At 52.0% G+C, this 27,978-nt stretch overlaps 1 protein-coding gene across 1 annotated transcript; it reads right to left on the bottom strand.

The window, feature by feature from the left end:
- Positions 1 to 3: 3 nt before the first annotated feature.
- On the bottom strand, positions 4 to 26,607 carry CHAF1A (chromatin assembly factor 1 subunit A). Its single transcript, XM_007460528.1, has 15 exons — positions 26,453 to 26,607; positions 23,771 to 23,821; positions 21,627 to 22,492; positions 16,029 to 16,085; positions 13,592 to 13,821; positions 13,119 to 13,179; positions 12,715 to 12,783; positions 9,837 to 10,063; positions 9,160 to 9,328; positions 8,921 to 9,001; positions 8,439 to 8,531; positions 7,443 to 7,695; positions 6,330 to 6,820; positions 1,050 to 1,146; positions 4 to 477 (listed from the first exon to the last, which is right to left on the bottom strand). The coding sequence occupies exons 1-15, from the start codon at positions 26,502 to 26,504 to the stop codon at positions 380 to 382; spliced, it is 2,895 nt and encodes a 964-aa protein (XP_007460590.1). The 5' UTR covers positions 26,505 to 26,607; the 3' UTR covers positions 4 to 379.
- Between the last annotated feature and the right edge of the window lie 1,371 nt (positions 26,608 to 27,978).

The raw sequence follows: 27,978 nt of genomic DNA, 5'->3' as shown, positions 1-27,978 counted from the left end.
GTCTAGACAATAGTTTATACAGATCCATGTCAGGTCCGGGTGCCACGCCGCACCCAAGAGGCTTCAATTTATTTACAAGCATCTCATCACAGTGCCTGCCAGGGGTCCAGAGAGCACAACCAGGCTTTCCCCGTGCAGGTCATCACATCACAATAATGCTTTATTAAGGGACAGAATAATATGCAGCTTTGGGGGGGAAATTTTTACAAATATCAAAAAGAACTAATCAAGCATCCTATATAAAACTTTCCAAACTTCCAGGGAGGTCTGCAAAGCAGGACAAAGTGCTCTTTACACAGGAATTGGGACTTTCAAGTATCTGAGTGGCATTGAAAATACCCTAACCATTCTACGTACATACACGGGCCAGTCGGGGCGCTCAGGAGGGGCCGAGTGAGCTGGAGGCCACGAGGCTCTCACTGGTGTTCATTCCCACAGACCCCCCAGCTCCAGTTGTTCCACATGGGGCCTGGATGTCTGCAAAGCAAGAAAGGGAGGAGCTTCAGCTGCCGTGTCCGCTGTGGGGCCGGGCAGGCTGCCCGCTCCTCACTAGAGCTTCAGCCGCGTCCACCTCGAGCCCGTGTGCTTCCGTGGCACTTTCCAGTGGCTTTACCCTTGACCCTCCAGAGCAGGGGAAGCCCGTGGCAAAGATGAGGAAAGTGGGCAACAAGGCCCAGTGGCTTGCTGGAGCTCATGCTGCCGAGGATGGCCAGCCTGGGGCTCACTGCCCCTGGGAAGCTTGGTTCAGAGGCTGCCCCTCGCCAGTGCCGGTACCCCACCCCGGACCCTCCCTCCCTGACACGGCTCATCACCACCAACCTTCAGGTCTGTGGTTTCCTAAATGCAGCTTTCAGACCAGGGCAGGCGGCCCAGGGCCTGGGCTGGAGCCTATTGCCCGCACCACCATCAGACCGGCCTGCCCAGCGCCTTCCAGGGCCTCCTCACTCAGTCCCCGTTAGTCACAAGAGGCAAGCGGGAGAGTGACCGTAACCGTTCTTCCCTTTCCTGCCAGCCTGAAGGAAAAGAGGAGGGTTTGGGACCCTTCTCACCCCCAACATCCGAGATGTCCATGATCACACAGTCGCCTTCCTCCTCCTCCTCCTCCTCTGTGTCCGCCTGGAAGCCGTCCAGGTCCCCAGCTCCGACCTGAACAGACAAGGTGCATGGCCGTCAGCAGCGGCAGCAGCAGCAGCAGACAGGGACAGTGTGACCCCTCCCACCACCCGCTTCCCTACTCCTGACCTCCTCTGCCCATCCTGGCAACAAAATTTGAGAAGTCTGTTTGATGGGTTATGATCCAAGGCAACTTTGGGGGTGTTCTCTCAAATGAACTGATTATGTTCAGGTTTCTGAAAACTACCCCCATCGTTATTTACCTGATTACAAAAATAATTTGTTTATTGTTTTTGAATTAGAACTCTCGGTTTCCGGTTTGGTTTGAAAGAGAGATGGATAAAGCACACACTTTCTCTGAATTATGATTTGGATTAAGTGGCTGAGAAGTTAGTTGGTCAGTGTTTTCTTCTCTGCCCAACAGCTTCATCCCCTCTGCCTGATGCTTGGTAACTCTCTCCCTCCGATTGAGGCTCCGACCAGTTCTGCCCGTGAGGACACCATCTGCACCCTGTGGACAGGGGTTGGGAGGGGTGGGAAGGCTCTACGGAGGGTGGGATTTACAGTGAGATTCCCAGGCTGTTTTCATTGGCTTCCACCAGAGGGGACAGAGAGACAGACTGTGGAAAGTAACAGGACCGATTTTATACATCACCCATCCACACGCGGCTCACACTCTGTACATGAACAAAGAGCCAGCAGAGGCGGTGGAGTTGGGGCTACTTCCGCGGGGAGGCTATTTCTCAAAACACTCCTGGAGTTCCTCTGCTACAGAAGTCTCCGTTTGCCTGGAAAAGGGACGACAGCACACCGGGGCTGTCCGCCTTGCCCACGGTCCCCCAGCCTGGCCGGCAGACGGGGCTCAAGCTCGCAGCCCCGTCAGTGCTAGTGTAGAAGCTCCACGCTGGGCTCCTCGGGCTGGGAGCCACCAAGGCAGGAATGGCCCCAGGCAGGCAGGGGCACCACCGGGGATGCTGTGGGCAGTTTCCAGCTACCTGTCTCAAGAGAGCTGACTGGCCAAGACGAACAGACAGCGCAGCTCTCCCCCGCGCTGCCCTGGAGGTACTGGTTTGGGTCGGGTGAGCGATGGGACAGATGTGTCTCTTGGAGCTCTACCCAGCCCCTGGGCCCTCCAGACAGGAAGCCGAGTGCAGACAAATGAGGACTTCTCAGAGGAACCACCGCCCACAGCCCCGCAGGCACGCAACAGGTTTCAAGCCTCTGAAGTGAGGGTTCAGGACGGCACCCCGAGTCCTGCTGCGCTGAGGGCCATGGGACAGCTCGCCACACTGCTGTCACTACTGCAGGGGAGGGTGCAGCGCCAGAAAGTGAGCCTCCAGAGTAGGAAGACGCTGAACCACAAAGCATGGAGACTGGAAAGGGCAAATGCAGCCCCGGCCCATGTAAAAATAAGACCAAGGCCAAAGGGTTGAGCTGCCGTGGGGCCACACACACACTTGGTGGCAGAACTGGCACCTGACCTCAGCCTGTTCGATTCACTAGATCATGGTACCTTGTAAACCCATAAGGTAGCATGGCTACTTTGAACTCTAAATGAAAAGAGTTTAGAATTCCCACAAATTGAAAAAGCCCAACCCAAGCTAAACTATTCATATGCATTCATAGTTTAGCAACAATTACCCCCAAGCGTGTGGAAGGATCAGTTAGTGGCTTTACCAAAACACAAGGGGAAGCATTCCGCAGGCTCCCAGGCCTCCTCCAATCCCGACCTCAGAAACTTCCACCCGTGGCTCCTGCTTTATGCTGGCACCGTGCAGCACAGGCCCTGCTCAACGCACACCCAGAGCTATCCTCCCACCCGCCCTTCCAAATCAACCAACCAGCATTTTGTCGGTCAAGGTCTCATTGAACCAGCCTCTCTTGCGGCTGGGGTGGCTATGCCAGAGCATTCCAGTCAGAAAGATAAGGTGGAAGTCTGCCTCCCCTCCAGCCAAACGGGAATCCTCCCCAGGGTGGGCTTGGCCATCCTCGTCTTGCTGGCTAGAGGTGCAGCAGCCGTTCTGCCACCATGAAGACAAGGCCACAAACTAAAGCAGGAGGGAGTGCGACAGGAGGTGCTTGGCCCTGGACGACAATGTTCACAAGCTCTGGACTTCTTGTTGCTGGAGACAAACTCCCATGAGTTTAAGGTGACGCAGGGGGCTTTATACCTGAGGCCTGCACAGTCCCAGGGGACCAAGTGCTGTCACAAGCAGGGTGTCCCACCTTGAGCACTCAGAGGAGCAGCTGGGATGACTCCCCACCACCCTGAAGAGCCGGTGCTCTGAGCTTCCCTTCCTGAGATGCACCCATTGTGCTGGCCCACGCTGTGGTCCTGGGGCCTTCCCACGGGATTCCCTGAGAAGGGGCTTTTAAACTGCAGACTTTAGCACCTACCCCACACCCACTGAATCAGAACCGCTGGGGCCAGCACACCAGAACCACAAGCTGTGTAGCCTTCCGTGTGTCCCCGCCACACCGCAGAGCCTCTTCAAGGCACGTGAACCGGGGGAAGCCGCACTGACTGCTGTTCACGTGTGTCTCGCGGGATGAAAGGCGTTACTAACTCTCATGAATCAACCCCTCTCACCTGAGGAGGGGCACCCAGTTTATGTGGGAGCATTTTCTCGTTCCTGGTAGCTCAGTAAACAATAAAGCACCAATGAAATGTAAGAATCCACGTCAAGTGCCTGGCGTGAAGAGTAATAAGGGCTAAACAGTCGTTTTCCACGTAGAGAAACACAGGCAATGAACATGCGTGGGGACGGCCACACCAGGAGAGGAAGAGCAGAGAGGGGCTCAGGAAGACAGCTGTGTCTCTTGCGAGAATCTAAGGGAGGGCTGATGGGGGCAGGAGCCCACGAACACTGCTTGGATAAGGACATTAAGGAGGTCTTCCAGATCCAGCCCCTTTCAAACGGGCTCTCTGGCCAGTTTCAGCCAGAGCAGCCACACTCATGGTCCTGCTAAGATTGTCTGGCTAATGACATCAACCGTTAAAAGGCTCTGCGGCTTGAACACATAACGGATTGTTTTGGGTCAAGGCCCAGGGAGGGAAGTGTTTGTGGGGCTGGGGCCCCCAACTCCTCACCAGGTGGGCTCCCCCAGTACCAAGCCGTGTCCACAGCCCTCACAGGGACAGGGGCTGGGGAGTGGCAGGAACAGCCGGCATGACCACACTGGACGGTTCTGACAGTCCATCTTGCTGTGACAGTTTAGGAAGCAGGTTTACGTCGCACCCGAGACCTCATTGGTCTATGGGCCACAGGGAGAAGGCTAAACATCACTCCAGGAGCCGTTCCCCCCGCCCCCGCCCTGCCCCCGGCCTCCTCACCCCGATGGCCACACACTAACAGCAGAGGAGCAGGGGGTGGGGGTGGGGCGGGGGGGGCGCACACCGGCTCCCCTCTGTCTCCGCCACCACCCAGCCTTCAGCAGCAGCTCCTGGAGTGGCAGCGCCCCCGAGGAGAATCCGGGATGTGAGCGGAAGACCCAGCTCTTCCTCGTAAAATCAAGTCTCCCCACATCTCTAGGTCTGTGAGATGCCTGCCTCAAGTGAGGACCCGGTGGGCTTCCCTGGTGGCGCAGTGCTTAAGAATCTGCCTGCCAATGCAGGGGACACGTGTTCGAGCCCTGGTCCGGGAAGATCCCACATGCCGCGGAGCAACTAAGCCCGTGCGCCACAACTACTAAGCCTGCGCTCTAGAGCCCGCGAACCACAACTACTGAGCCTGCGTGCCACAACTGCTGCAGCGTGCATGCCTGTGCTCTGTAACGAGAAGCCACCACAATGAGAAGCCCTCGTGCCGCAACAAAGAGCAGCCCCCCGCTCACCACTAGAGAAAGCCCATGTGCAGCAAAAAAGACCCAAAACACAGCCAAAAATAAATAAGATTTTTTAAAAATTAGAGGCTTCCCTGGTGGCGCAGTGGTTAGGAATCCACCTGCCTATGCAGGGGACACAGGTTTGAGCCCTGGTCCGGGAAGATCCCACATGCCGCGGAGCAACTAAGCCCGTGAGCCACAACTACTGAGCCTGTGCTCTAGAGCCCATGTGCCACAACTACTGAGGCCGCGTGCCTAGAGCCTGTGCTCCGCAACAAGAGGAGCCACCACACTAAGAAGCCTGCGCACTGCAACGAAGAGTAGCCCCCGCTCGCCGCAACTAGAGAAAGCCCACGTGCAGCAACGAAGACCCAACGCAGCCAAAAGTAAATAAAATGTAAGGAATAAAATCTATCTTTAGAAAAGAAAAAAGTGAGGACCCAGTGCTCACACCACAAGGTTTCCAGTAAGAGTAGCTACAAGATGAGACTCATTCACGCCCACATTCCAGTAAGAGAAAGAACAATCCAACGTGGACCCAGGCCGAGGCTCGGGCCCCAGCCTCTGGGTGTCCAGGCAGCACTGGAGACTTCACTCTAGGGACCAGCGTCTCTCAGGAAGCCCACCCACCACCAGGCGAGGGCAGGCCTCTCGCAACACGTGTCCCCACGGGGCCACGCGCTTCCTCCTCCACGCGCTGTCAGGCTGCAATCACGTGGCTGGCTGTCCGCTCCACCGACCCCCATCTGTGTCTCCCATTAGATGGTGTTTTGCTCACCACTGTCTACAAGGCCTAGCAGGGTACCTAGTGCAGCGCAACTGCTTAGTAACTGTGTTAAGTGAGTGCAAAAACTAAATAAAAGCCACGACGTGGAACGTTATTCAGCACTAAAAAGAAATGAGTTCTCAAGCCATGAAAACACAGGGAAGAAGTTTAAAGGCACATGACTAAGTGAAAGAAGCCCATGGAAACACTAAACGGATGAGTGGCTGCCAGGGCTTGGAGGGAGGGAGGGATGAATAGGTGGATCATGGGGGTTTTTAGGGCAGTGGCGCTATTCTGTATGACACTGTAATGCTGGATACAAGTCCTCATACATCTGTCCAAACCCACAGGATGCACAGCACCAAGAATGAACGCTAGTAAACCACAAAGTCTGGGTGACAGTGACGTGTCCACGTAGGTTCATCAGTTGCAACTGCTGCACAGCTCTGGCTGGGGACACTGATACTGGGGAAGGCTGTGCGTGGCGGGGGCAGGGGGCACACGGGAAATCTCTGTACCTTCCCCTCAATTTTGGTCAGTTTTGTCACCTCAATTTTGCTGTAAATCGAAAACTGCTCTCAAACGAAAGATTGTTAAAGATAACAAAGCCGCTGCGGGGTCTCACCTGCCCGTCATGCCGGCGCTTCTTCATGAACTGGGTGATGCACATGCTGCCCACCGACTTCCTCTTGAGCGAGACAGGCGTCCCCTGGCTGGGCCCTGCGGCGGGGACGCTGCCACTGTCCTCCCTGGTGCCCGAGGGCACTGTGGTGATGTAACTCCACTGGCAGGGCACGGGCAGGTGCTCCTGGGCAAAGCTCTTTAGCACCTGTGGGTGGACGTACCAGCACATCCTGTAGTCGGGTCTCTTCTCATACACCGAGTTCTCAGAAATAATCCGCTTGAGCCTGGCCTTGGAGGGGACGGCGGTGTCCTCGCCGGCGGTGGGGGTCTGTGGGCGGGAATGGCCAGGGCTCGGGGGGCTGGCGGCGCTGAGCTCAGGGCTGCCGGCGTCCTTGCTGAGCAGTCCTCGGCGGCAGCACTCCTGGAACTCCCGGATGATCACTTTGCTGCCATTCACGTTCCCGTGCAACAGCGGGAGCAGCTGCGCCAAGACTGGCAGGGAGAGGGGGACACGTGGATGAGACTCGGGGCAGGATGGGATAAACGTGGCACCCGGGTTCCCCAACCTGTCACCGAGGCCGAGAAACACGGTCAGCTTCGGGTGGCCTTTTTTTCCCTTCTGGTTTTATTGAGATATAATCAACACACAGCACCATGTAAGTTTAAGGTGAGCAGCAAAATGCTTACCAACATCACGAAATGACCAACCACGATAGGTTTAGTGCGGGTGGCTTTTTATGGGTGGACTTAAGACACATGAACTTGCTCCAGAAGAAATTCTGAGAGGCCCAAGCCCCAGGAGGCAGGACTCATTGCGATAAACTGTCATGTTTCACTTCATGCGCCTGTTTCCTTAGTAACAGTCCTCACGTTCTGCTTCTGAGTGGCGGGCCTTCCCCGGCTTTGAAGAGCTAGGGATGTGTGTGCTGGTTGGGCAAACGGGCCGACTGAATGGCTGCCCCGTGCTGCTCCCATGAGTGTCACAGAAAGGACACACGTGCTCAACAAGCGCTGGCTTTTGCTACTATTTTGAAGAACTTCTGAATTACCACGCCACGTGCCTGGGCGTCTCCTGCCTGCCCCGGGCCCCCCAGGCCCCCCGTCCGACACTCACTCTGCTGGTCCTTCTTCTCTCTCTTGGAGGCCTTGGGCGTCTGCTCCTCCTCGGGCGGTGCGGTCTCCAGCACGCAGGCCGTGAACTGCTGCAGCACCTTCAGGTCAGCTCCGCTGTCCCTGTCGGCCGCCCAGACACAGCCGATCTTCAGGGGCTGGAGGATGCGGAACCTCTTCCCCTTGGCCAGAAACTCGTCCCACTCCTTGGCCTTCAGTTTCTGGCGAACTTTGTGGTTCTCCGGGTCGGCACACTCCTTGCAGGTTAGAGAGGAACAGACGCTTGCTCAGGGTCCCCCTCCCCGGCACCCGTGATCCCAGCCTCTGGGGCAGTGAGGGCACGTGCAGGGGCGGGCCAGTGAGGAATGGCACCCACCCACCTTCCAATCCCCAACGGGTGATAAAACGGGCAGAGAGCATTTTCGGATTGAATGATAACTGGCACTTTCCCCCATTTGGTGCCTTAGGTGCATCTGCCCCCTCTGGCCATCCCTAGATAGTCACAGGTATTTTTTATTACCTCGCCAGTAAGCCTCTTAACACCACTGTGGGTTTTCTGATTAACATGTGATCCTGAAGCGGAAATCACCATGCCTGGCCCTCTCCCACCCCAGACTGATGCCACTGTCTAAGGCAGATACACTGCGGGCCCAACGAGACCTGTCTGCCTCGTTGGCTGGGAACGTACGAAGAACACAGGCCCTGCAGGTCTGGCTCTGAGACAAGTCACTCCCGCAGTGGCATCAGCCCTGTCAGCTTCCCCACTACCCAAACACCACGACCTGGCAGGCCTTCGGAGCCCTAGAAATGGCTCTCTCAACAGTCCCACCATCTGGCAGAACTGAGAAAGCTGGGGGGGGCGGGAGTGCTGAGCCTCTGAGGCTGTGGGGAGCGAGGTCTACGCGGAATCGGCCGTGGGGGTGGGCTGAGACCTATGTCACCACCCCCAGGTTGGCGGCCACCAAGCTCCGGACCCATCCCCTCCCCGTTCACCCCTCACCTCGGTTACTCCTTCATCCTCAGATAGGTACCCATGGGGCACGAAGAAACCATCGTCCTCATCCTCATCCTCTCCCACCTCATCGTCGTCATCCTCAAGAAGAGAAAAAAGTACGTTCATGATGTGTGGAAACAACACATGCTTCACGTAAAATTTTAACCTGTGAACACCTAAGAAAGAAAAAGCCTCCTACTGCTTCCAGTCTCATTCCTGTGCACACCCTGAGGATCAGCCAAAATCCCATTACCCAGCCCCATCGTGCTCCAGCAGGGGTGGGGGTCAGGCAGGAAACAGATAAGCAAGGCCCAGACGTAAAGCAGCGGGAGCGGTGGGCCCCTCGGTGAGGCAGCGAGCAGGTGGGCCCGTCCACCGCCAGGCAGGTTACTGCAACCCAGTAAGGTTTTCCCAGAACAGCCATAAACCCAGACGCTACGTGTGAGGGAGCCCGGCCCGGAAGCCGTAAGCAGCCCGGCCGCGCTCACCCCTTCGCTGTGGGAGAGGGACTCCCCCGGCTCGTCCTCCTCCCACTCCTCGTCGCTGTCCACCTCGTAGTCAAGGAGGCTCTGAGGGGGCAAACATGCGGTGGTCACTGTCGTCCTCAGGGCGGAAGGGGAAGGCAGAGCACAAAGGCTAGAACACTCAGGGAATTCCCAGAGCCCAGTGACAAGGGCACACTGGGAAGGAAGCGCAGAGGGTCGGGAGCAGCTGCCCGCATGCTCACCCGGTCCTGGGCCCAGGGGTCCCTTGGGTGGATGACCGTCGTCTTCCTATTCCACGTCCCCCAGTAGGCCGGCCGGTGGTTCTCGGAAAACTGCAGCAGCTTCATCCTGCCAAACCTCCTCCTTTCGGGGACGCCGTCCACTTTGCTGCTCTCCACGATCACCATGTCACTGAGGGGAGAGACCCCCGCTCAGAGGCCCTTCTGGGGCGCGCGCACCCACCACCAGCGGCCTTCCCCCCAGGGCGGCGGGCGGTGAAGGGCAGCCCCAAAGCGGAGGCGCCACCTGCCCTGAAGCAGGCTAGCGTTTACTCCACGGGCGTGGCGCGAGGAGAGGGAGGAGCCCGACTGTCCAGCAGCTGCCCCAAGGCGGCGTGTGACGGGTAAACAGGCAAGAGTGGGGAATGTTCCTGCCCTGCCGGGAGGCCGGCACACACAACCCGCCCTCCAAAGCAGGGCTTTCTGCGAAGCCACCGCACCCGGGAGACTCTGGAGGCTCAGGGGAAGCCGGAAGAGAGAGGTCTGGGGAAGCAGCCGAGTCTGGGGCCTGAGGCCCGGGAGGGAGAGGACCGGCCAAGGCCATGGGACACAGGAGCAACCAGAACACAGGGGTCTGCCCGGGCCGCCCAGGGCTCTCTGACATCACCAATGGGCAAACGGCAGTCTCCGCCGGCACTAACCTGTTAAAAAGCTCTGTGTTCTGGTTACAAGCCACGGTGGGTCCAGACGTGAGGGGCCGCCGGCTTTTCAGATCTTTCAGGAAGGAGAATTCGCCGCTCTGCTGCCGGAGAAGCTGGTCTAACTGGTCACAGAGGTCTTGGTCGAAGGCGGTCCGACAGCGAGGGGCGAGGACCATGTGCTCTTTGATTTCAAAAGGGGCAAACTTCCCACAGGAACCAGCCAGGGTCTGAAATGGAGAAGGGGCATGATGGCACTGCTACTGTGACAGACCCGCACACAGCAGCGGTGAGGAGCTGCCGGAAGTGAGGCCCGGTGCTTTTGAGTCGTCCAGGTTGGGAGGTCAGAGGAGACGCGTACACAGGCCACACGCTGCTTGATGGCATTTACGTGGGTTTCTGGAAAAGGCGAAACTACAGGGCCAGAGACCGTGTCAGCAGCCACCAGGGCTGAGGTGGAAGGAGGGAGCCGTCTGGGAGGACGGAAATCCTCCACATCTTGATGACGGAGGTGGCTGCAGGGCCCTGTACGTCGTCAGAACTCGCTGATTAGTACTCCTGAAAAGGACGGATCTCACTGGATTTTTTTTTTTTTTTAAGATAATTAGACCTTGATGAGCAAACAGAGACCTAGGAGAGTGACCCGCCACACTGTTACAAGATGACTCGAAACAGAGCTGAAGCCTGACGTGAACCTGAAACATGGGTGTCTGTATCCTAAGAATCCTCCTCCGTAAACCCTGGTAGGTTTTTTTTTTTTGGCTGTGCCAGGCAGTATGTGGGATCTTAGTTCCCTGACCAGGGATAGAACCTGTGTCCCCTGCATTCGGAGCACAGAGTGTTAACTACTGGACCTCCAGAAATTCCCAACCCTGGTAGGTTTGAGTTCCCTTCTTGGAGCTCTTTCAGCATCGTGAATGTCTGTGTCAGCGGATCCCGAGGGTGGCAGCAAGTGAGGACAACATGGGGGGTCAGGAGGAGCGTGTACGTCTCTGAGGTTGGGTATAAGAAGGCCAGCCTTTCACCCCAGCAAGAAAACAACAGCTGAGGCCAGCACCCTCACTGTGGGTCGCATGGCAGGGTCACCCAGGAACTGTTTAAAATCCTGATGCCCAAGCCAGGCCCATCAGGTTCTCTGGGATGGGATCCAGGCTCCAGAGATTTTTTTTTTTTTTTTGCGGTATGCAGGCCTCTCACCGTCGCAGAGCACAGGCTCCGGACACGCAGGCTCAGCGGCCATGGTTCACGGGCTTAGCCGCTCCGCGGCACATGGTATCCTCCCGGACCGGGGCACAAACCCGTGTCCCCCGCATCGGCAGGTGGACTCTCAACCACTGCGCCACCAGGGAAGCCCCAGGCTCCGGTGATTTTTAAAGCTCCCTGATAAGTCCAACACACAGCCAAGGCCAAGAACCAGCAGACTGTTCTCCTCACTAACAGCTGCTGGGAACATCGGGTATCCGTACGGGGAAACATTAGGACCATGCCCCAATCCACAAGCACAAAGAATTCCGGCTAAGCTAAGGAACTAAATAAACATAAAAAAAACAAAACTTAAGCTAAAAAAAAAAAAAAATCTGGAAAAAATTAGAACGTGTCTATAACCACAGGATACATAAGGCTTTCGAAGCAAAAGCCAATTACGATAAAATAAAAATGTTCACATTAAAACGAAAAATTTCTGTACAACGAGACACCATCAACAAGTCAAGGGGGAAGGAATGGACTGAAGGAAGTATGTGTAGTGTACCCCACCAAGAATGAAAACCCAGACTATATAAAGAACCAGAGATAGGGGAAAAAGCCTATCCTATAGAAACATGGGCAGAAACAGGAACTGGCAAGTCACAGAAAAAGAAATAAAATGGCAAGCAAACATGAAAAGATGTTCAACTGCACTGAGAATCAAGGAAAAACAAAGTGAAACAAAGATACGTATTTTTCACCCATCAGGTCGGCAGTTATAAGAAAATTCGTCACACCCAGTGCTGGCAGTAAGTAGGCGGAGAAGACATATTTTGACGCACTGTGGGGACGGGAGACGGTCCATCAGCATTTCCTGCTGGGAGGGCACTTGGACAATAACAAATACAACTCTGTCATTGTTGTGTCCCCCGGACATAGTGGCAAGTCTGCATCCTTAGAGGTGTGCTGGTGACATCCATGCACCGTTTGGGGGGGATCAACAGGGGAGGGGGATATCAACAAGGATGCCACCCACACCACGACACTTTATGCAGCAACGAAAAAGAATGAAGAGAGGCCAACATGGCAAGAATCCAAAATAGGGCTAAGCGAACAAAGTAGTAACATAATAAATTCATGATTTGTTACCTACATAAATATACGAAGAGATGCACGCGCCCAGAGAAAGATCTGGAAGGACACCCTTGTATCAGAGGAGGTGGGTCACACCTCTGGAGCATGGAGGGAGGTGGGGGACGGAGGTCTGGGGTCTCCACAGGCAGAGGATGGTCTAGAAGGTGACCGGATGGCAGATGGGGAAGCAGAATCCTGTGCTGAGTCCCACATGTTTTATGCTCAACCTTGTCTTCTATGTTGAGCAGAAAATCTCCGAGGGTGAGGACCGGGTCTTCCTCCCTTACACCTTCCCACACGGCTCCCAGCACAAAACTGTTGACGAAGCAACCTCTAAACGCTTGGCAGTTTTAGCAAACGTGCCACTTTTTGCCTTTTTGAGCACACACTGAATGACAAGATATCGAACCTCCAGATTCTACCAGACATCAAAGCTCCCTGGGCAAGCAAAGGCTCCTCTTGATGAAAGCAGAGCCAGTGGGTCAGAAGACGTCTTTTTATTTTTTAAAAGGAACAGCCTGACAAAGGCCAAAAGTAAAGCCAAAGGAAGCCAGTTGCTCACCTTGGGGGCCTGTGGAGTCTTTGGTTTCTGAAAGAACCTCGTGATTTCCGCCTTCTCGGCTTTAATGCGCTGCAATGTAAGAGAAGAGGAGGATGAGGAAGATATGAAGAGAAACTGTTTTAAAACATGCAAAAGCCCCTAGAACTGAACCCCAAGCATTTTTAGGTTGAAAGCATTATTTTGATGTTAGCTCTCAAAACCCACAAGCGGGTACCAGGCAGCCTCAAAAGGTCAGAGCTGCAGAAGGATGGGGATGTCAAGCCAGCAGGCACGTGTCAGTCTCTGGGCCCTCCGCCCCGCTTCCCACTACCTCTGGGACGATATCCGATATCCAGCAATAGTCAGGCAAAAGACCCCGCTTCTCAAACACACAAGAAGATGCAAGTTCTGGGAGAACATGCTACCTTTTCTTCTTCTCTCAACCGCTTCTCCTCTTCCCTTTTCCGCTTCTCCTCCAGCTTAGCCCTAAGAGACATCAAACTCAGCTTCACCAACCAGCACAGGCCCGGCCCACGCCCGGCAATCGTCCGGGACAGGGACAAGGCCAGGCATGGGGAGGGGGAGGGGGAGGGGAGGGGAGAGGAGGGGAGTTAAAAGCCCCCAGTTTACCGCATCGTAGAGATGGTTGCAAAGCTGAAGCTGTTTTCAGACCATCTTGTTGCTCAGTCAGGTTGTCTGAAAGTCTGCCCTGGCTTGGGTTTGAATTCCGTGTTTGGGATGGGAGAGGACAAGCAGGTGCAGTGGGGGGTTTGGGGGGATGATAGCGCACCCCGCAGGAGAACCTGCCGGTTTATCAACTTCTAGGCAGCTGTTGGCTGCTTCCTACAGAAGAAACAGGCTGGGGAGGGGAGGGGAGGGGAGGGGGAGGGGCACGCACTCCAGGGCCTCCTGGCGCTCCTTGCGCCGCTCCTCCTTGCGCCGCTGCTTCTCCGCCTTCTCCTTCTCATCCTTCTCCCGCTTCTCGCGCCGCTCCTTCTCCCTCAGCTCCTTCTCCTCCTCCCTCTTCTTTCTGGCCTCCTCCTTGGCCCGCCTGGCCTCCTCCCTCAGCTTCTCCTTCTCCTCCTTCTCGGCCCGGAGCTTCAGCTGCTTGCCAAGGCGCTCCTTATCCTGCACGGGAGACGGTCCACAGCTCAGCCCCGCGGATGCCACAAAGGGCCACGCCAGCATCCGGGGGCGGCCGTGCGCAAGCGGAGGGGGGGCACGAAGGAACCAGCCCCGGGAGCAGCCTGCTGGTCAGCGTCCTTACAAAGAGGGGGCTTTTCAGTCCATTACATTTCCTTCTGTCATGAGAAAGGCGATGAGGGTTAGCCGACTGCCACAGGACCTTCTGGGCAATTCAAAGTAAGATGCGTTTAAGACACCGTCTTCAAACGTGGGATGAGGGTCAATTTTTACTTAATTAAAAAAGATTAAGTAAGCACCTCTAGGCTGCCTACTCCAGGTACCTGCTGTTGGATCTGAACTGCATTTATCTGCTCAGAAAGCTGTGGTGAAATAAAGACACAAAAACACCCACAGGTTTTGCCTCCCTACCTTCGAAACAAAAACATTTTCCTTCCCGTCCCCCCAAAACTATTCCAGACAATAGGGTTTCTTTTCTTTCTCTTGAAATGGGAGAGTGGGATGAGACAAGGAGGGGGAACCTGACGAGCAAGTCTTAAAAACAGCGGGGGAACTGAGACTTCCCTGGTGGCGCGGTGTATAAGACTCCGCGCTCCCGATGCAGGGGACCCGGGTTCAATCCCTGGTCAGGGAATTAGATCCCACATGCATGCCGCAACTAAGAGTTCACATGCCACAGCTAAGGAGCCCGCCTGCTGCAACTAAGACCTGGCGCAACCAAATAAATAAACTAATTAATTAAATATTAAAACAACAAAAACAAAAAACAATGGGGAACAGATGAGAACACATTAAAAAATAAGAGAAAAAAAATTTTTTTAATCTTTACAGCCATTTCTCAAAAGAAAAAATTATTTTTATCTTTAAAACCATTTCTCAAAAAACCAAAACGAACAAACATTTCTTGGGATCTGAAAAGGTCAGATGTTAAGAAAGGACCCAGAGTGATCTCTATGACTATGGCAGTGCCGTTTCATCACCAGCAGGCGGAAACAGCTAGTTTCTTGGATATTCTTTAAAGCAGGAACATCTTTAATCACATCAGTTCCTCATTCCAAAGAATTCGTATGTGGCCTGGGGCGCTGGGTTATTATATAATTTTGATTTTGTATTAAACAAGTTTCACCTCCCAGACTGAAGGGCATTACCTTCTAACATAGCGCAGGGTAATTCTCAAGGACAGGAACCACCAAAGATGGGCTTCTCACCTTTGGCAGAAGCCCGACAACTCAGCTTTTGGTATGGGCCTATGATCATGCCCTTGTCCCTAGAGAATATCCTACCCTCTGCCCTGATCAACGTTTGCTCACTTCACAAGAGCCATGGAGGCATGCTGGTAGAGATCTGAGCAAGTCCCTGCCAGGTACCCTCCGCAGGTGACTCGTGGGATACCTGAAGAAGGGGCTGGTCTGGATCGAGTAACTGAGTAACGAGACCAGCCGCGAGTGCTGGGTGGTGAGGAGGAGTCTCCCCCTGCTAACTACGAGGACAGGAGGCTTCTGGAATCAGGCCCTCCCCACTCCCGCCCCACAGGTGCCCATCTCTGAAACTACAACGAAGAATGAGATAAACTCTAAAATCGAGCACAGCCATAAGGCAGACGGCACAGGAAGTGCCTGGTGAGCGCACAGCCAGCTGTCATCAGCGCCCCTTCTGTGAGCTGGTCGGGGAAGGCCATGGCCTTCTCTGCAATTCATCCAGTAAGGAAGAAGGCCCCTGCACTGCGGGTGTGAACCGTGGTGCCCTCCAGATAACAGAATGGAAGGCTCAGCAGGGAACCACTAAACAGTAATCCCCCATCTGATATAGGGGCCACCATGGTACAGCGCCTGGGAAGGGATGGAACTTCAATCTACGCGCGTAGGAGGCTAGGGTGCAGGGAGAGCCACTGGGTTCTTTTTATGGCAATTTTAAACTACAGTGGGGCTGCCCAACTATTACGGCAGTCAGAACTAATTATAATAAGAGCTTAGAAAAGCCTACGTGCAAAACCTTAGGATTCAATAAACCTAAAAATGATGCAACCCATAAGCACGAGGCCCAGTTATGCAAAATGAAGCAAGAATCAAAATAATGCTCAGAACAAGCAGTGGAGAGTGAAAACGGGGCCAGAGAAGGGCAAAGGACTTTGCTTCCTATTTACTGCAAAAAGCGCACCCAGGGAACTTTCTATTTCAGGGGACATGTCTTACTCTTTGCAGTCTCATCTTGTTCTTCTCTGCAGAGCCTCTGACCAATTTCTTACTTATCTGAAAGGAAAGACATTGATCTGTAAACACGGGTTGTTTCAATCACTTTAACACGTTTAACATACCGCACAGTCCCTGGGGAGGGCAAGGAGAAAACAATGTAAAACAACAACAGTGAAAACCTTTCCAGGTACCAGTTCCAGCAAACAGAACCAAAACTTCTTAGTTGGGTCACAAACTCCAACGCACGTGGGGATAAAAGGGGAGACCGGGAGGCAGATAACCAAAACACGTAGGAGGCCAAACTGGAAATAAGAAGCCACAGCCAGGGGCCTTGGTGTCAGGGAGACACAGAGTGGTAAGTCTGTAGGCACCTGGAGAGGAGGCGCCCTGGCCACAGAGGACGAAGTCTTACAGGCATGCAGCCCAGGACTGCTGCTGCCCCTTCTGCTTCTCCCCGGAGAGGCTGACAGTGGTAATTTCCTGTGTGAGTACAGGCATACCAACACAACGCCATTTTCCCAACAGCATTTGCTCCCTTTGTGTCTCTGTGTCACATTTAGGTAATTCTCACATTTCAAACTTTTTCATCATTATCGTACTTGTTATGGTGATCTGTGGTCAGTGATCTTTGATGTTACTATTGCAAAGATGACGACTTGCTGAAGGCTCAGACAACAGCGTTTTTTGCAGTGAAGTATTTTTTAATTAAGGTATGTTCTTCTTTCAGACATAATGCTACTGCACACTAAATAGACTACAGTACAGTGTAAACAAAACTTTTATATGCACCGGGCAACAGATCCACGTGACTCACTTTATTGTGATACTCGCTTTACTGTGGGGGTCTGGAACCAAGGTCTGCTGTAATGTCTACACCCTGTGAGTCAAGTAAGACACGTTTACAGGCTGGATTCCCATGTTTGTACCCCCTGCCCAGCGCAGCCCTGCTTCTTAGAACACAGAGTAAACGCCCAGGAAGAAAAGTCAGCTGGCCAGAGGTGGCAATCTGGTCTAGAACCCCTGTGTTCTAGAGCACAGCATTCTCTATCGTCCTGCTTCAAATTGAGCATGGGCTACAAGAACTGACCAAGACATGGCTGGACTCCCTCATCATGCTGGCTAAATGGTCCCAGGTAGGAATACGCACAAGGAGTCCAGGCTACTGGCCTAAGCTACCTCCAGAGCAGGGAATCCTGGCGAACAGACCATTCAGTGCATGGAAGACCAATGGGGAGAATTCAGGCTGGAAAGAAATACCCACCCGGGCTCATTTTAGACTTGAGGAGGCAGCCAGAAAATGAGACGAGGTGAATAACCGAAAGCCCACTTCTCTTGAAATTGTCTGACATGCCAACAAAACTATGTAAAAACAGTGCTTCCTCTATCTGGGAAAGCCTCGCCCTAAGACTTCCTACTGAAAAAAACTACAGATTAAGACGTCCTTCTTACTCAGGACGCACCGAGTCCTTTCTGGACTAAGCCTTCCCTCAGGAGAGGGCCGCGCACCGTCACGTGAAAGCCATGTGATTGGGAGAGCGCGGCAATCCCACCTCACTGCGCAGGCGCCCACAGAAACGCCAAATCTGTCTTACCAAGGGCTTAAGAAAAAGTATCTGCCTCTCCAGCATCCACTTGGCCTGCCAAGCCTGCAGACTTGAGCCCCACAAGAAAGGATTTAACAGCAGGACTTGTAAGGTGCTGTGTCTATATCGTTGTCCTTTGTGTTCAAAGATGGTAGCACCAAACGTGACTGCCAGACTGCTATATGAGCGTGTTTGGGGAGCAAGACGCATCTGTTCGGTCTTGCCCATACTTGTTGAATTTCAGCTGCAGAATCAGTGCCTTTCACAATCTTCCCCTTTGCTGTGAGTCCAGGAATGAGAGTTGACGTGACTACCAAGAGCTGGCTTAACGATATCCAACAACCAGAGCAGTTACGATTTTATTTAAAACTAGTATCTCTATTGCTTTACCAGGCACTCGGATAGACCTTACTGAACAGATATAATTTTAATCTTCTTGACCTTCGGCCCAAGTATTTATAAAACTCTCTCAAAATATAGGCCACACGTTTTACCGACCTGGAACTCAGCTACCAAAAAACAAGATCCAGGATTCCACAATGAGGTTGAAACACACACATCAACTACCCCAAAGAGTCAAGGCAGACATAACCACGTCTGTGAGGTAAAATTCCTGCACTTTATTCGGGAGAATCCTAGGGCCCACTCACTCTGATGTGATACATAAGGAGGTCTAATTTCTAGGCCCAGAGCAAGTAAGCAGCAGTAAGCGAGGGGAGGAGAGGTGGCTGTGGACAGGCCCCGCAGCAGCTAGAAAGCCGACAGCAGGGGAGGGACAGCAGGCGGAGGGGAGACACGACCCTAACTGGTCCAGCGGGGATTGAGAGCAGGCAAAAACTGACACGCCCGTTCCTGTGAGCCTGCAGTTCCACTTAACCACTCAGGGAAGCTCATGACAATTATTGTTTGTCAAGGCCAAGAATTAGAGACAACAGAAATATCCATCAAGGAGAATGACTATGCAAACTGCAGTTTATCCACACCATCACGGGACCATCAGCATATGATATAGCAGTTAAAAAGAGATCTTCCCATCCCAATGTAAAAAAATTGCTAAGACACCCTGGAATGAAAAAGAAACATTTACACTATACGGCCCATGTAAAGAAACAAAAATGATACTGTTTATTCCTAGGGATCTCTCACATACACACCACACAGAGAAATATAAGATGAAGATAGTGACAACCTGGGGGACAGAAAAAAGCCAAAGGGGGCTGCAATGTTTCAGTGATCTTTTTTAAACATGGAGAATTTAATACTGGTATAATTTAAATTACCTGGGAAATAGTTCCAGTGTCTGTACAGAGGCAAGCCACAGATTCCAGTAACACCACCGTATCCACACAATCCTTTATGGAACAATAATCTTGAGTCATCAATAATGTAGGCTGAATTACACATCTAACTGCAAACAAACTGGAGAAATGGTTCTATCCTAGGTGGTAAAAAGCTCTGATGACAAATAGCCACATTCTGGCTAATCAAGAGACCCTGGATTATCTCAAAATGGTGTTCCTAAATTGTTTTTCAAAGTCGGACTCTCTAGATTCCTGGGAGTACTTTAAAAAACAAAACAGGGACTTCACTGGTGGCGCAGTGGCTAAGAATCCGCCTGTCAATGCAGATGACGCAAGTTCGATCCCTGGTCTGGGAAGATTCCACATGCCACGAAGCAACTAAGCCCATGTGCCACAACTACTGAGCCTGCACTCCAGAGCCCACGAGCCATAACTACTGAGCCCGTGTGCTGCAACTACTGAAGCCCGTGCACCTAGAGCCTGTGCTCCATGACAAGAGAAGCCACCGCGATGAGAAGCCTGCTCGCCGCAATGAGAGAAAGCCCGCGCGCAGCAACGAAAACCCAACGCAGCCAAAAATAAATATATTAAAAAACAGAAACGAAACAAAGCTCTCTCAGGGGACACACACACACACACACACACACACACACACACACACACACACACTCACTCACTCACACTATTGAGGACCAGCAAATGCTTAGGGGTTCCAAATGCAGAGATTTTACGATTCCAAGTCCAGAACTAACGGAGCCCAATAAAAACCACACACGTGACATGGTAATAGGAAACAACCTGTAAGCCTTCAACAAGTGTCTGCCTACAGTCTGGAGAGGAAGAAGAGGAGACAGAGAGGGAAAACGGAAGAATAGTATTCCCCACAGTCACAGGGGTCAGGAAAAACTTGGGCCCACAGCAGGGAAAGGTGTGAAAGTCAGGTACCAACCATGAAAGCAACCAACCAACCAGGAAATCCAGCACTCGCGAAAGGTGAGGAGCTAAACTAGAAAGCTGAGCGTGTGAGGCTCGAGGTGGGCTGTCTCCACCAGGCCCTCAGGCACCTCCTGGTGATCATTCCATTTTGCTCTCATACCTGTGTTGTCACCCAAAGTCACGGGGCTCTACTCCCATCCTATGGGTGACTAGGGCGATTTACTGCCACAGGCTGGGTGGCGGGGGTGGGGTGGGGGCCTGAAGGCTTCGCCACCTTCAGTATGAATTACCTGCAAAGCTGTGTGGTAACACTGTCTTCTAGAACATCTCAAAATTCCAAGCCTGTGTTCAGACCCAGATTGAGTGTCTCAGAGGCAGGATTTCCTAAACGCAGCCCACTTGGTTTCATGTGCTCAGATGTTGCATGGCCACTCAAGCCAGTGGACAAGAAGTAACACTCTTCTGTGACAAGGCCTAATTGCATGGCTTCCCAGTCCTCAGGCTTGGCTATGGGCATAAGAACAAACTTAAAAAAAAAATGAAGCTATTAAGGAGAATGGAAACATGTGCACATGTCCTGCTCTCCAGGTTCACTGGCTGTCATGAGTCATGTGACAAAGTAGCTCTGCAAAGCAGAAGCAGCAGTCTGGAAGGATTCTGAGCAACTGGATGGACAGAACAGAACAAGATGGCTGACGGCAAGGGACTCAAACTCGGATTTTGAGAGTCTGGGTAAAAGCTCAGATGGAAGATTAAAAAATGAGTATGTCAGTCTGCCACATTTAGAAACTTAGAAGGAAAAAAGACGACCCTGCTCTTGATTGATATTTTGTGTACCTAAATAGGAAGCCATTTTTCCCATTCTCCAATCTCCTCAAGGAGGTAAAAGACAAGAAATGGAACCATCTAGAAAAATAACTAGTCCCTTAGAGATCAAATTTTAGAAAGCAATCAAGGTTGGTGGTTTATGGTCAGATTAAGCAGGTACAGTTAGCAAATGAATAACCCACCCCAGGATCCAATCTTATGTGAAAGCCTGATGTGAACAAACACAAGTGCTACAAAACCAAAAAAAACCAAAGAACACTGTTCAGCATGCTTTGGTATTCTTGACTGATTCTATCAGTTTTACCCACAGGACCTCAAGGACACGTGAGAACAGAGACATCGGCCACTGTGCCGCTTGGAAGCCAGTAACAAAAACAGGCATTTCCAAAGTCACCCGTCCAGGTCCTTAAACATGGTGCCATGGCTCTCCTGTTCTCACCATTCTGGGTGAGGTTTTTAAGATGGGCAGGCCATGCTGACAAGAGCTGACCCTGAAGAATGCCTCTGTTTTATTCTTCCTGCCATCTTGGGGTCTCTCCACCAACGCTTACTGGCTGCTTACTTACAGCAACGGCCCTATGAGTCTGTGTTGGAACAGGAGGCGTGCAGGGAGCTGAAGCTGAAGGCTGAGTCAAGGGTCAGAGCCGCTCGCTTACACCTGTTAGTCACTAAAGTGGCTGAGACGACCAGCACCATTAATTAGGTGTGAACAGCGCTACCAGGATGGTACCGACACACTGGCGACTCACGGAACCATCAGCACATTGCAATGTACACACAACCAAACACCCCAATGGCTTTTGATGCCGGAAAGTCACAGGACTTGGTCTCTGACGCCACTTGCTCGGCCACTAGCCATCTGGGGGACACAGTGTCCCTGGGTGAAGAGGGAGGGGCCGTACCCAGAAGCCTCTGGATTCCGATGGCACTGATTCGGGGTAGATACTCACTCTGCGGACGGGTGTGGAGGTGGGGAGGGGGCTAGGGCTGCTGTGCTGCTTGGTGGGTGCAGACTGCCCCTCGGGTGAGCTGGTGGGAGAGGAGGAGCTCAGGGAAGAATGGCTCAGGACAGAGTCCTCTTCGGGGCTGGACTCCAGCATCTCGCTCTCGGAGGGCACAGCCTGGCCTGGAGGTGTGGCAGGAGGAGACTTGGCTCGGGGTCTGGCAGCCAGGATATCCTGCAGGACGACCACAGGCACCTTCCCCTTGAACAGGATGCCCCTGGCCCCGCTCCAGCCGTCCTGGTCCTTCTCTGAGCACGTTCTCAGGCCACCGGTCAGCTCGGGGCAGCTTTGGGGCGAGTCCTTCTGTGCGAGTCCCCTCCTCTCCGCGCCCCCCGAGTCAGCACCCTCAGCCTCTGTTTTGCACGGGAGGTCTGAAAGGGCCTCTTCAGGAAACGCCAGCTCGTCCTTCTGACTGACCATTGGCAGCCCCCTGTCGTCTCTAGCTTCGTCTGCGACCCCGTTTACATTCTCCTGGGGGGGAGAGGCTGCAGAATTTAGCTTATCGTGGCCCACGGTGCCGTCCCGTGGGTCACTCGAGTCCTCCGTCAAATCGATTATGACCACAGTCTGGCCAATACTGGTTTCGACTTGACTTCTTAAAAAGTTATCTAAGGGGCCCTTCCCGTTGACAAGTTTTGGCCTAAAATCTATGTCGGAGCCCATGTGACAGCTGTCCTCCAAGTGGTCCAAAGAGGTCTCTAAACCAGGGACATGACCCTGCACAGGAGCACCCTGAGCGCCCCCCATGTCGTCCAACCCGTCGTCGGTCTTCTCCTTTGAGACAAGATTCAGGCGCTTGAACGGCAGACGAGCTGAAACCAAAAGAGAAGGAGGCCATCTGTTCAGTGAGAGTGTGAAGAGTGACAATCAATGCTTTAATATTCCACATGCTCAATGAGTAATCGACCTTGCTGTGCTTGGGGGTGGGGGGAATTTCTAAAGTTTAAAAAGGAGTTATCTTCTCATTATGTACTTTTCCAACATCCTAATTAAAAGCAAAAGCAACAAACAAACAAACAAACAAATGACAAGCTTTCATAGCGGGGACATTGCAAGAATTTCAAAGGAGAAGACACTTTCTGATGTTTGAGATTCAGTTCAAATTCCTAAGTTATTTATTATGGGTGGAAATCTCGTTTGAAGGTAAGTGCATCTGGCTCTGAAAAGCGAAAGAGATAGATCCATTTGAGGAAAGACTTCATTCTGCTCCCAGCATCCCAAGCTGTTAGCTTTTCTTGCCAGTGAAACAAGTACCCTCCCACTGCATGCCAGCCTCTGGCTGGTCCCAAGAGATACACAGCAACACCTCAAGAGAGTGAGGAAGTTCAGGTGAGTGACTTCCCAAGAAGTCCACATGTACTCAAATGCCCAAACATCTTATTAACTATTTTCTAATATAATACACTCAACAAACAAGCCTGTTTTTGGTCAGTTTACAAAATTATCATGCCCTTGGATTCTATAGTTTGCCCCTTTTAACCTCAGAAGACGGTTGCCCTTCTTGTGATTCCCACCAACACCAAACCTGCTATCAGTTGACACAGGAGAAGGCAAACTGCTACAGGGGAACCAGATAACCAAGCTTTGAAAACCAGAAACCATCCTTTTTTATACAGTCCAGCCACTAACTTGGCCTAAGGGTAAATCCACCCCCCTTTTTACGCGAAAGGATTTGGGGACACTTCCTATAAAACGCTGTTCAACCAGGGGCAGCTGTGCCTGCCATGTCTGGAGACATTAAACGTCACGACTTGGGAGATGAGGCTAGGAATGCTGCTAAACTCTCCACTGTATACAGGACAGCCCCCCATGACAAAAACATTACAAAATGTCAATAGTGCTGGAGTAGAGAAATCCAACTGTAAGGGCGGCAACCTCTGGATATGCTCCTGGCAACAGCAGTGTAATGAAACGGGTTTCCCAGCTTCCAGTTGTAAGATGCAACTGTTTTCTCCCCTTCAGCCCCTTGGAGGCTTCTGCTGGGGACCCCAAGAGATGGCCTCTGCTCAAGGGGAATGGAAAATATAATTGAGAGGACAATGAAAGATATAAACCAGGAACAAATATTTAACCCATTCCCAGAAAGTTACCTTGTATTAACTTCTTGACTGGAAAAGCTGGTCTGTCTTTGCAATCCATGGCTGTGAATAAGTGTCAAAGGATAAGTTATTAAGTGCTGGAAATAATGAAGCAGCAAACACACACGCAGTACCTACTGTGTACAAAGTGGTTGTCCAGTGTGCCTGATTTCGCCCCTAATCCCACCTCCCCAGGAACATTTGGTGACGTCTAAGGACATTTCGGGCTGTCATACTGGAGAGAGAGTGCAACCAGCATCTAGTGGGTAGGGGACAGGGATACTCTAAATATCCTGCAACACACAGGACTGAGCCCCACGACAGAGGATTATCTGGCCCCAAGATGTTAATGAGTTGAGAAATTCTGCCCTGGACACCGTCACAGCTCGTTTTATTTCCCTTGAGCACTTATCACTCTGAGACTTCTGTGTTCATGTCTCCCCCCACCATCAGAACGCCAGCTTTATGACAGCAGGGAAACTTGTTCCACACTGTACCTGTGGCACGGGCTCAGGGCCTGGCTCATAGTGGGAAACCAATGAACACAGTAACAGGGACAATGAAAAGAAGACTGAGTAAAAGTAGAGATGAGAGAAAACATTGTATCACTGATTTCACCATTCATATGAGCCCAAATCATCCTCCTCCAAACCAACCCCTCCCCACCAACATACCTGTAAAATTAGAATAGGGCTTATTTTCTTTCAAAACAGAGTTTATAAAAGGTAATACATCTTAAAGCATTTCAAGCTTTCCAAGCTGGAGCTGAAGTGCTGTCAAGAAGTGATAAGGGAGAATGTTTTCCTGCACGCACACAAAAAATCTCAAAAAAAGCATAATGATTTCAAAGCTGATGCAGAAATGACTATAAACAGAACCAAATCTTTGGATAAATATCTTCAAATGGCTAGAATAAGTTTAGAAGCTGACACCTGCTAGATCTGGCTTGGAAAAGTCTAGTTTAGTTATTTTGGCCAATCTACATTTTTTTTTTAAAAGATACATACGAGTATTTTTATTTATTTATTTATTGCGGTACGCGGGCCTCTCACTGTTGTGCCCTCTCCCGTTGCGGAGCACAGGCTCCAGATGCGCTGGCTCAGCGGCCACGGCTCACGGGCCCAGCCGCTCCGCAGCACGTGGGCTTCCCCAAGTGAGCATTTTTTAAAAGCAGATCAGGGCCTTTTAAAAAACTCAGCTGCCCTTAGATGAAGCTGCTCTCCCCACTTCCAAGCTTGGAATATAAGAAAAGTACTCAGAGACTCATATTTCCTTTCTACCCATTTCAAGATATCATTCTCAAGTTTTCAGTTACCAAAAACATGGATTTCCCCCCATCAGCTGAAGGACACATAATCTTTAGCCACTTAAATTTACTTTTAGGACAACCACAAGGACTTATTGGCATGGCCCTGAGTCACCAGCTTTGATGCAAGTGGAACAGAGGTGACCCGGGGCCCAGAAACAACCTCAGGTCGACATAAAAAGGGATCCCATCCAGGGATTCAGATTGTTCAAAGGTACACATACAAATTAACAAATACTTCTGTATAAACTTACCACTGCTCTTTATCCTGAGATTATATCCCTCCTAATTTTAGTTGGCATTAAAACATCTTTCCCTTTTATGGTGCATGGTCAAAACAGATGATGCTTTTAAAACTTTTAAATTAAACATGCTTAATGGGTCAAATGACAATCAGTCCCAACTTTATTTATATGAATTCTATGTCTCTTTGAGATCCCGAAGTCTGGAAACAATTAGCACAGTGGTTCTCAGCTAGGGGGCCTCTTGACAATGCCTCGGATACATTTTTGGTTGTCGCAACTGGGAAGAAGATGTTGCTACTGAGATCTAATGGGTGGAGGTCAGGGATGCTGCTCGACCCCCTACAGCGTACAGGATGGCCCCAAATGTCAGTAATGCTGAGGTTGAAAAACCCTGAACTAGACTAGTTGATGTCCCTACCAACCCTTAGTTCATTCAACCAACTCATCTTTATTGGGCACCTACTATGTACCAGGCATTGTGCCAAGTGCTGGTGGTAAAATGGGAGTCAAGCAGGGGAGACAAGCCATTTGGTCTTCCTTGGTTCACCACCCCACGTTTTGGGGGCCTGCCAGGCGCCAGAAAGCCCCCTCCCAAGACACAGGAAGCAGAAAGACAGGTCTTCACCATGCATATCCGGCAGCATCAAGAACCCGAGACCCCTACCATCCGGGCCGCCTACCTGGGCTGGCCCTGACCCGCAGACGCAGCTGTTCTGGTCCCCGAGCCCGTGTGACCCCGGACCTCAGTTTCCCCACCCGGCCACAGGGCCGCTGCAGGGTCCAACTTGTCCAGGGGACACAAACGCACTCGGTAACCTGCAAACCCGTCCCTTTCGCCTCCCTGGGCCTCAGCTTCCCCTCCTGGCTACACACACACCCGTCACCGCAAAGCGCTCTGGAAGGACAAATTGACGCAAAAGTGCCGGAAAAAAAATGGTTGCGGCTGCAACAAAAACGTCAAGGAGGGTGCCCTTCGGGCTGCAAGGCCCTTCCTCGGGATTGTTAACGGCTCCACGGACCGAACGCCAGGCAGGGAGGAGCGGGCCCGGGGCCGGGAGGCCCGTCCGCCCCCAAACCGTCGCCTCAGTCCGCACAGGCCGCGCGCCGCGACCCCCCTTCCCCTCGGCGTGGGCCGGAACCGACCTGCGGCCGCTCCGCGGGCGCCCGGCGCCCTGCACTCCGGTTCCTCCAGCATTGCCCCGGCGGCGTCTCGAGCTCCCCTCAGGCGGCGGAGGCGCGGGCTCCGTTCAGGCGGCCGCTGCTGCTCGCCCTCCCGCCCGCGCCGCTGCTGCCGCGGCCGCCGCGCTCGTATTTGGCGGGAACCGCGGCGACCCCCGCAGCCCACGCGCGGATTGGGTGAGGCCTAGTCACGTGACGGTCCTCCTCGGGAAGAGGGGAGCTCCGGGAGCATCCTCGCGAGAGCCGAGGCTTCCATTGCTCCCATGGCTCCCCTATTGATATTCCCGCGGTGGGCGGGGCTTCTTCTCGGCCGCCTGTCGTTGGCACGGAGCAGGCGCCCTGCGATTGGTGGTGGGTGGTGTCAAGTTGAGAGCTCGACACCGTGATTGGCTGATCTCGTGGGATATGTCTCTGGGAGGAGGGAGGGTCAGGCTCTACGTCATGACGAAACGCTTTACGTAGGGCGCCGGTGACAACCTGAAGTTGCAATTGAGCTGAAGACTAAAGTTTTTTTTATCATAATGGGACGTAGGCCGGATACAGCCACAGGAATTTAAAATTATAAATTATTTTTATATTAACAATAAAAATAAAATTAATTAAACTCTGGGCATCGCTTCAGAAGCATTTGAGAGGCAGTACATATTTTCAGAGGGAATGAATGAAATGGATATTTCTGGTTTAATCCTCAGGGTTTTGCACATGCTGTTTCCTCGCCTGGAACACTCTTTCCGCAGCTCTTTTCCTGGTTGATTTCTACCTAACTTTCAGATCTTAGATTGAAACCCCAGAGGAGCCTTTCTTCCCCAACCCCCAACAAGATGAAGTTCCTACAACAACACTGTTCTTTTTCTTGGAGCAATTACAGCTTGTGTTTATTTATTAGCGTGTTATTGGTTAATGAATTCATTTCTGTTTTTGTCATTAGCTCCATGAGGGCAGGAATCGTTTATCACAGTATCCCCAGGACCTACCCGTGACAACCATTAGTAGGTACCCAATAAATATTTGAGTGAATACATAAATATCATTTAATTGAACTGTGTGATCATGTAAGTTAAAAGCTGCACACGGAACAGAAACCTTCAGAGTCAGCCTGCAAGCCTTAGGACAAGTTTTCTTCAGCACCCATTTAACCTCTCAAGCAGAGAAGAAGTGAGGAGAGAAGAGTGAAATTTAGCCCAATTTTGGAATTCTATTTATCCTATAGATTGGTTAATTAAATCAGTAGAATTGGTTGGAAATAATGTGGAAAAATAGGAAATTTGAGGACATCACTTTGGGCAAGTCATGTCTTACTCAAGGTCTCAGTTTCCTCATCTGAACCATTAGGATGTTTTCCCTTCCTTCTCTGACATTCTGGCATCTGAAATGATTTAGACCAGTGGATCACCATTCAGGGTGCCCATCAGAATCACATGGGAGATTTTTCAAAAACTATTCATTATAGCCCCATCAGGATCTTGGGGAAAGACGTTGAGGCATGCATA

The sequence above is a fragment of the Lipotes vexillifer genome, unplaced genomic scaffold (assembly GCF_000442215.2).
Source record: "Lipotes vexillifer unplaced genomic scaffold, Lipotes_vexillifer_v1.1 scaffold1011, whole genome shotgun sequence".
Taxonomy (NCBI): domain Eukaryota; kingdom Metazoa; phylum Chordata; class Mammalia; order Artiodactyla; family Lipotidae; genus Lipotes; species Lipotes vexillifer.
The sequence above is the reverse complement of the archived record's forward strand: the minus strand, read 5'-3'. Positions and strand labels throughout refer to the sequence as shown.

Bases quoted from the DNA above. Each gene is read 5' to 3' on its own strand.
- CHAF1A (XM_007460528.1), bottom strand. From the start codon at position 26,504: ATGCTGGAGGAACCGGAGTGCAGGGCGCCGGGCGCCCGCGGAGCGGCC. The intron at 23,822-26,452 runs GTCGGTTCCGGC...ACTTATTCACAG, and splicing joins CGCCCGCGGAGCGGCCGCAG to CCATGGATTGCAAAGACAGA. The intron at 478-1,049 runs GTGAGAAGGGTC...CTTGCTTTGCAG, and splicing joins GGACATCTCGGATGTTGGGG to ACATCCAGGCCCCATGTGGA.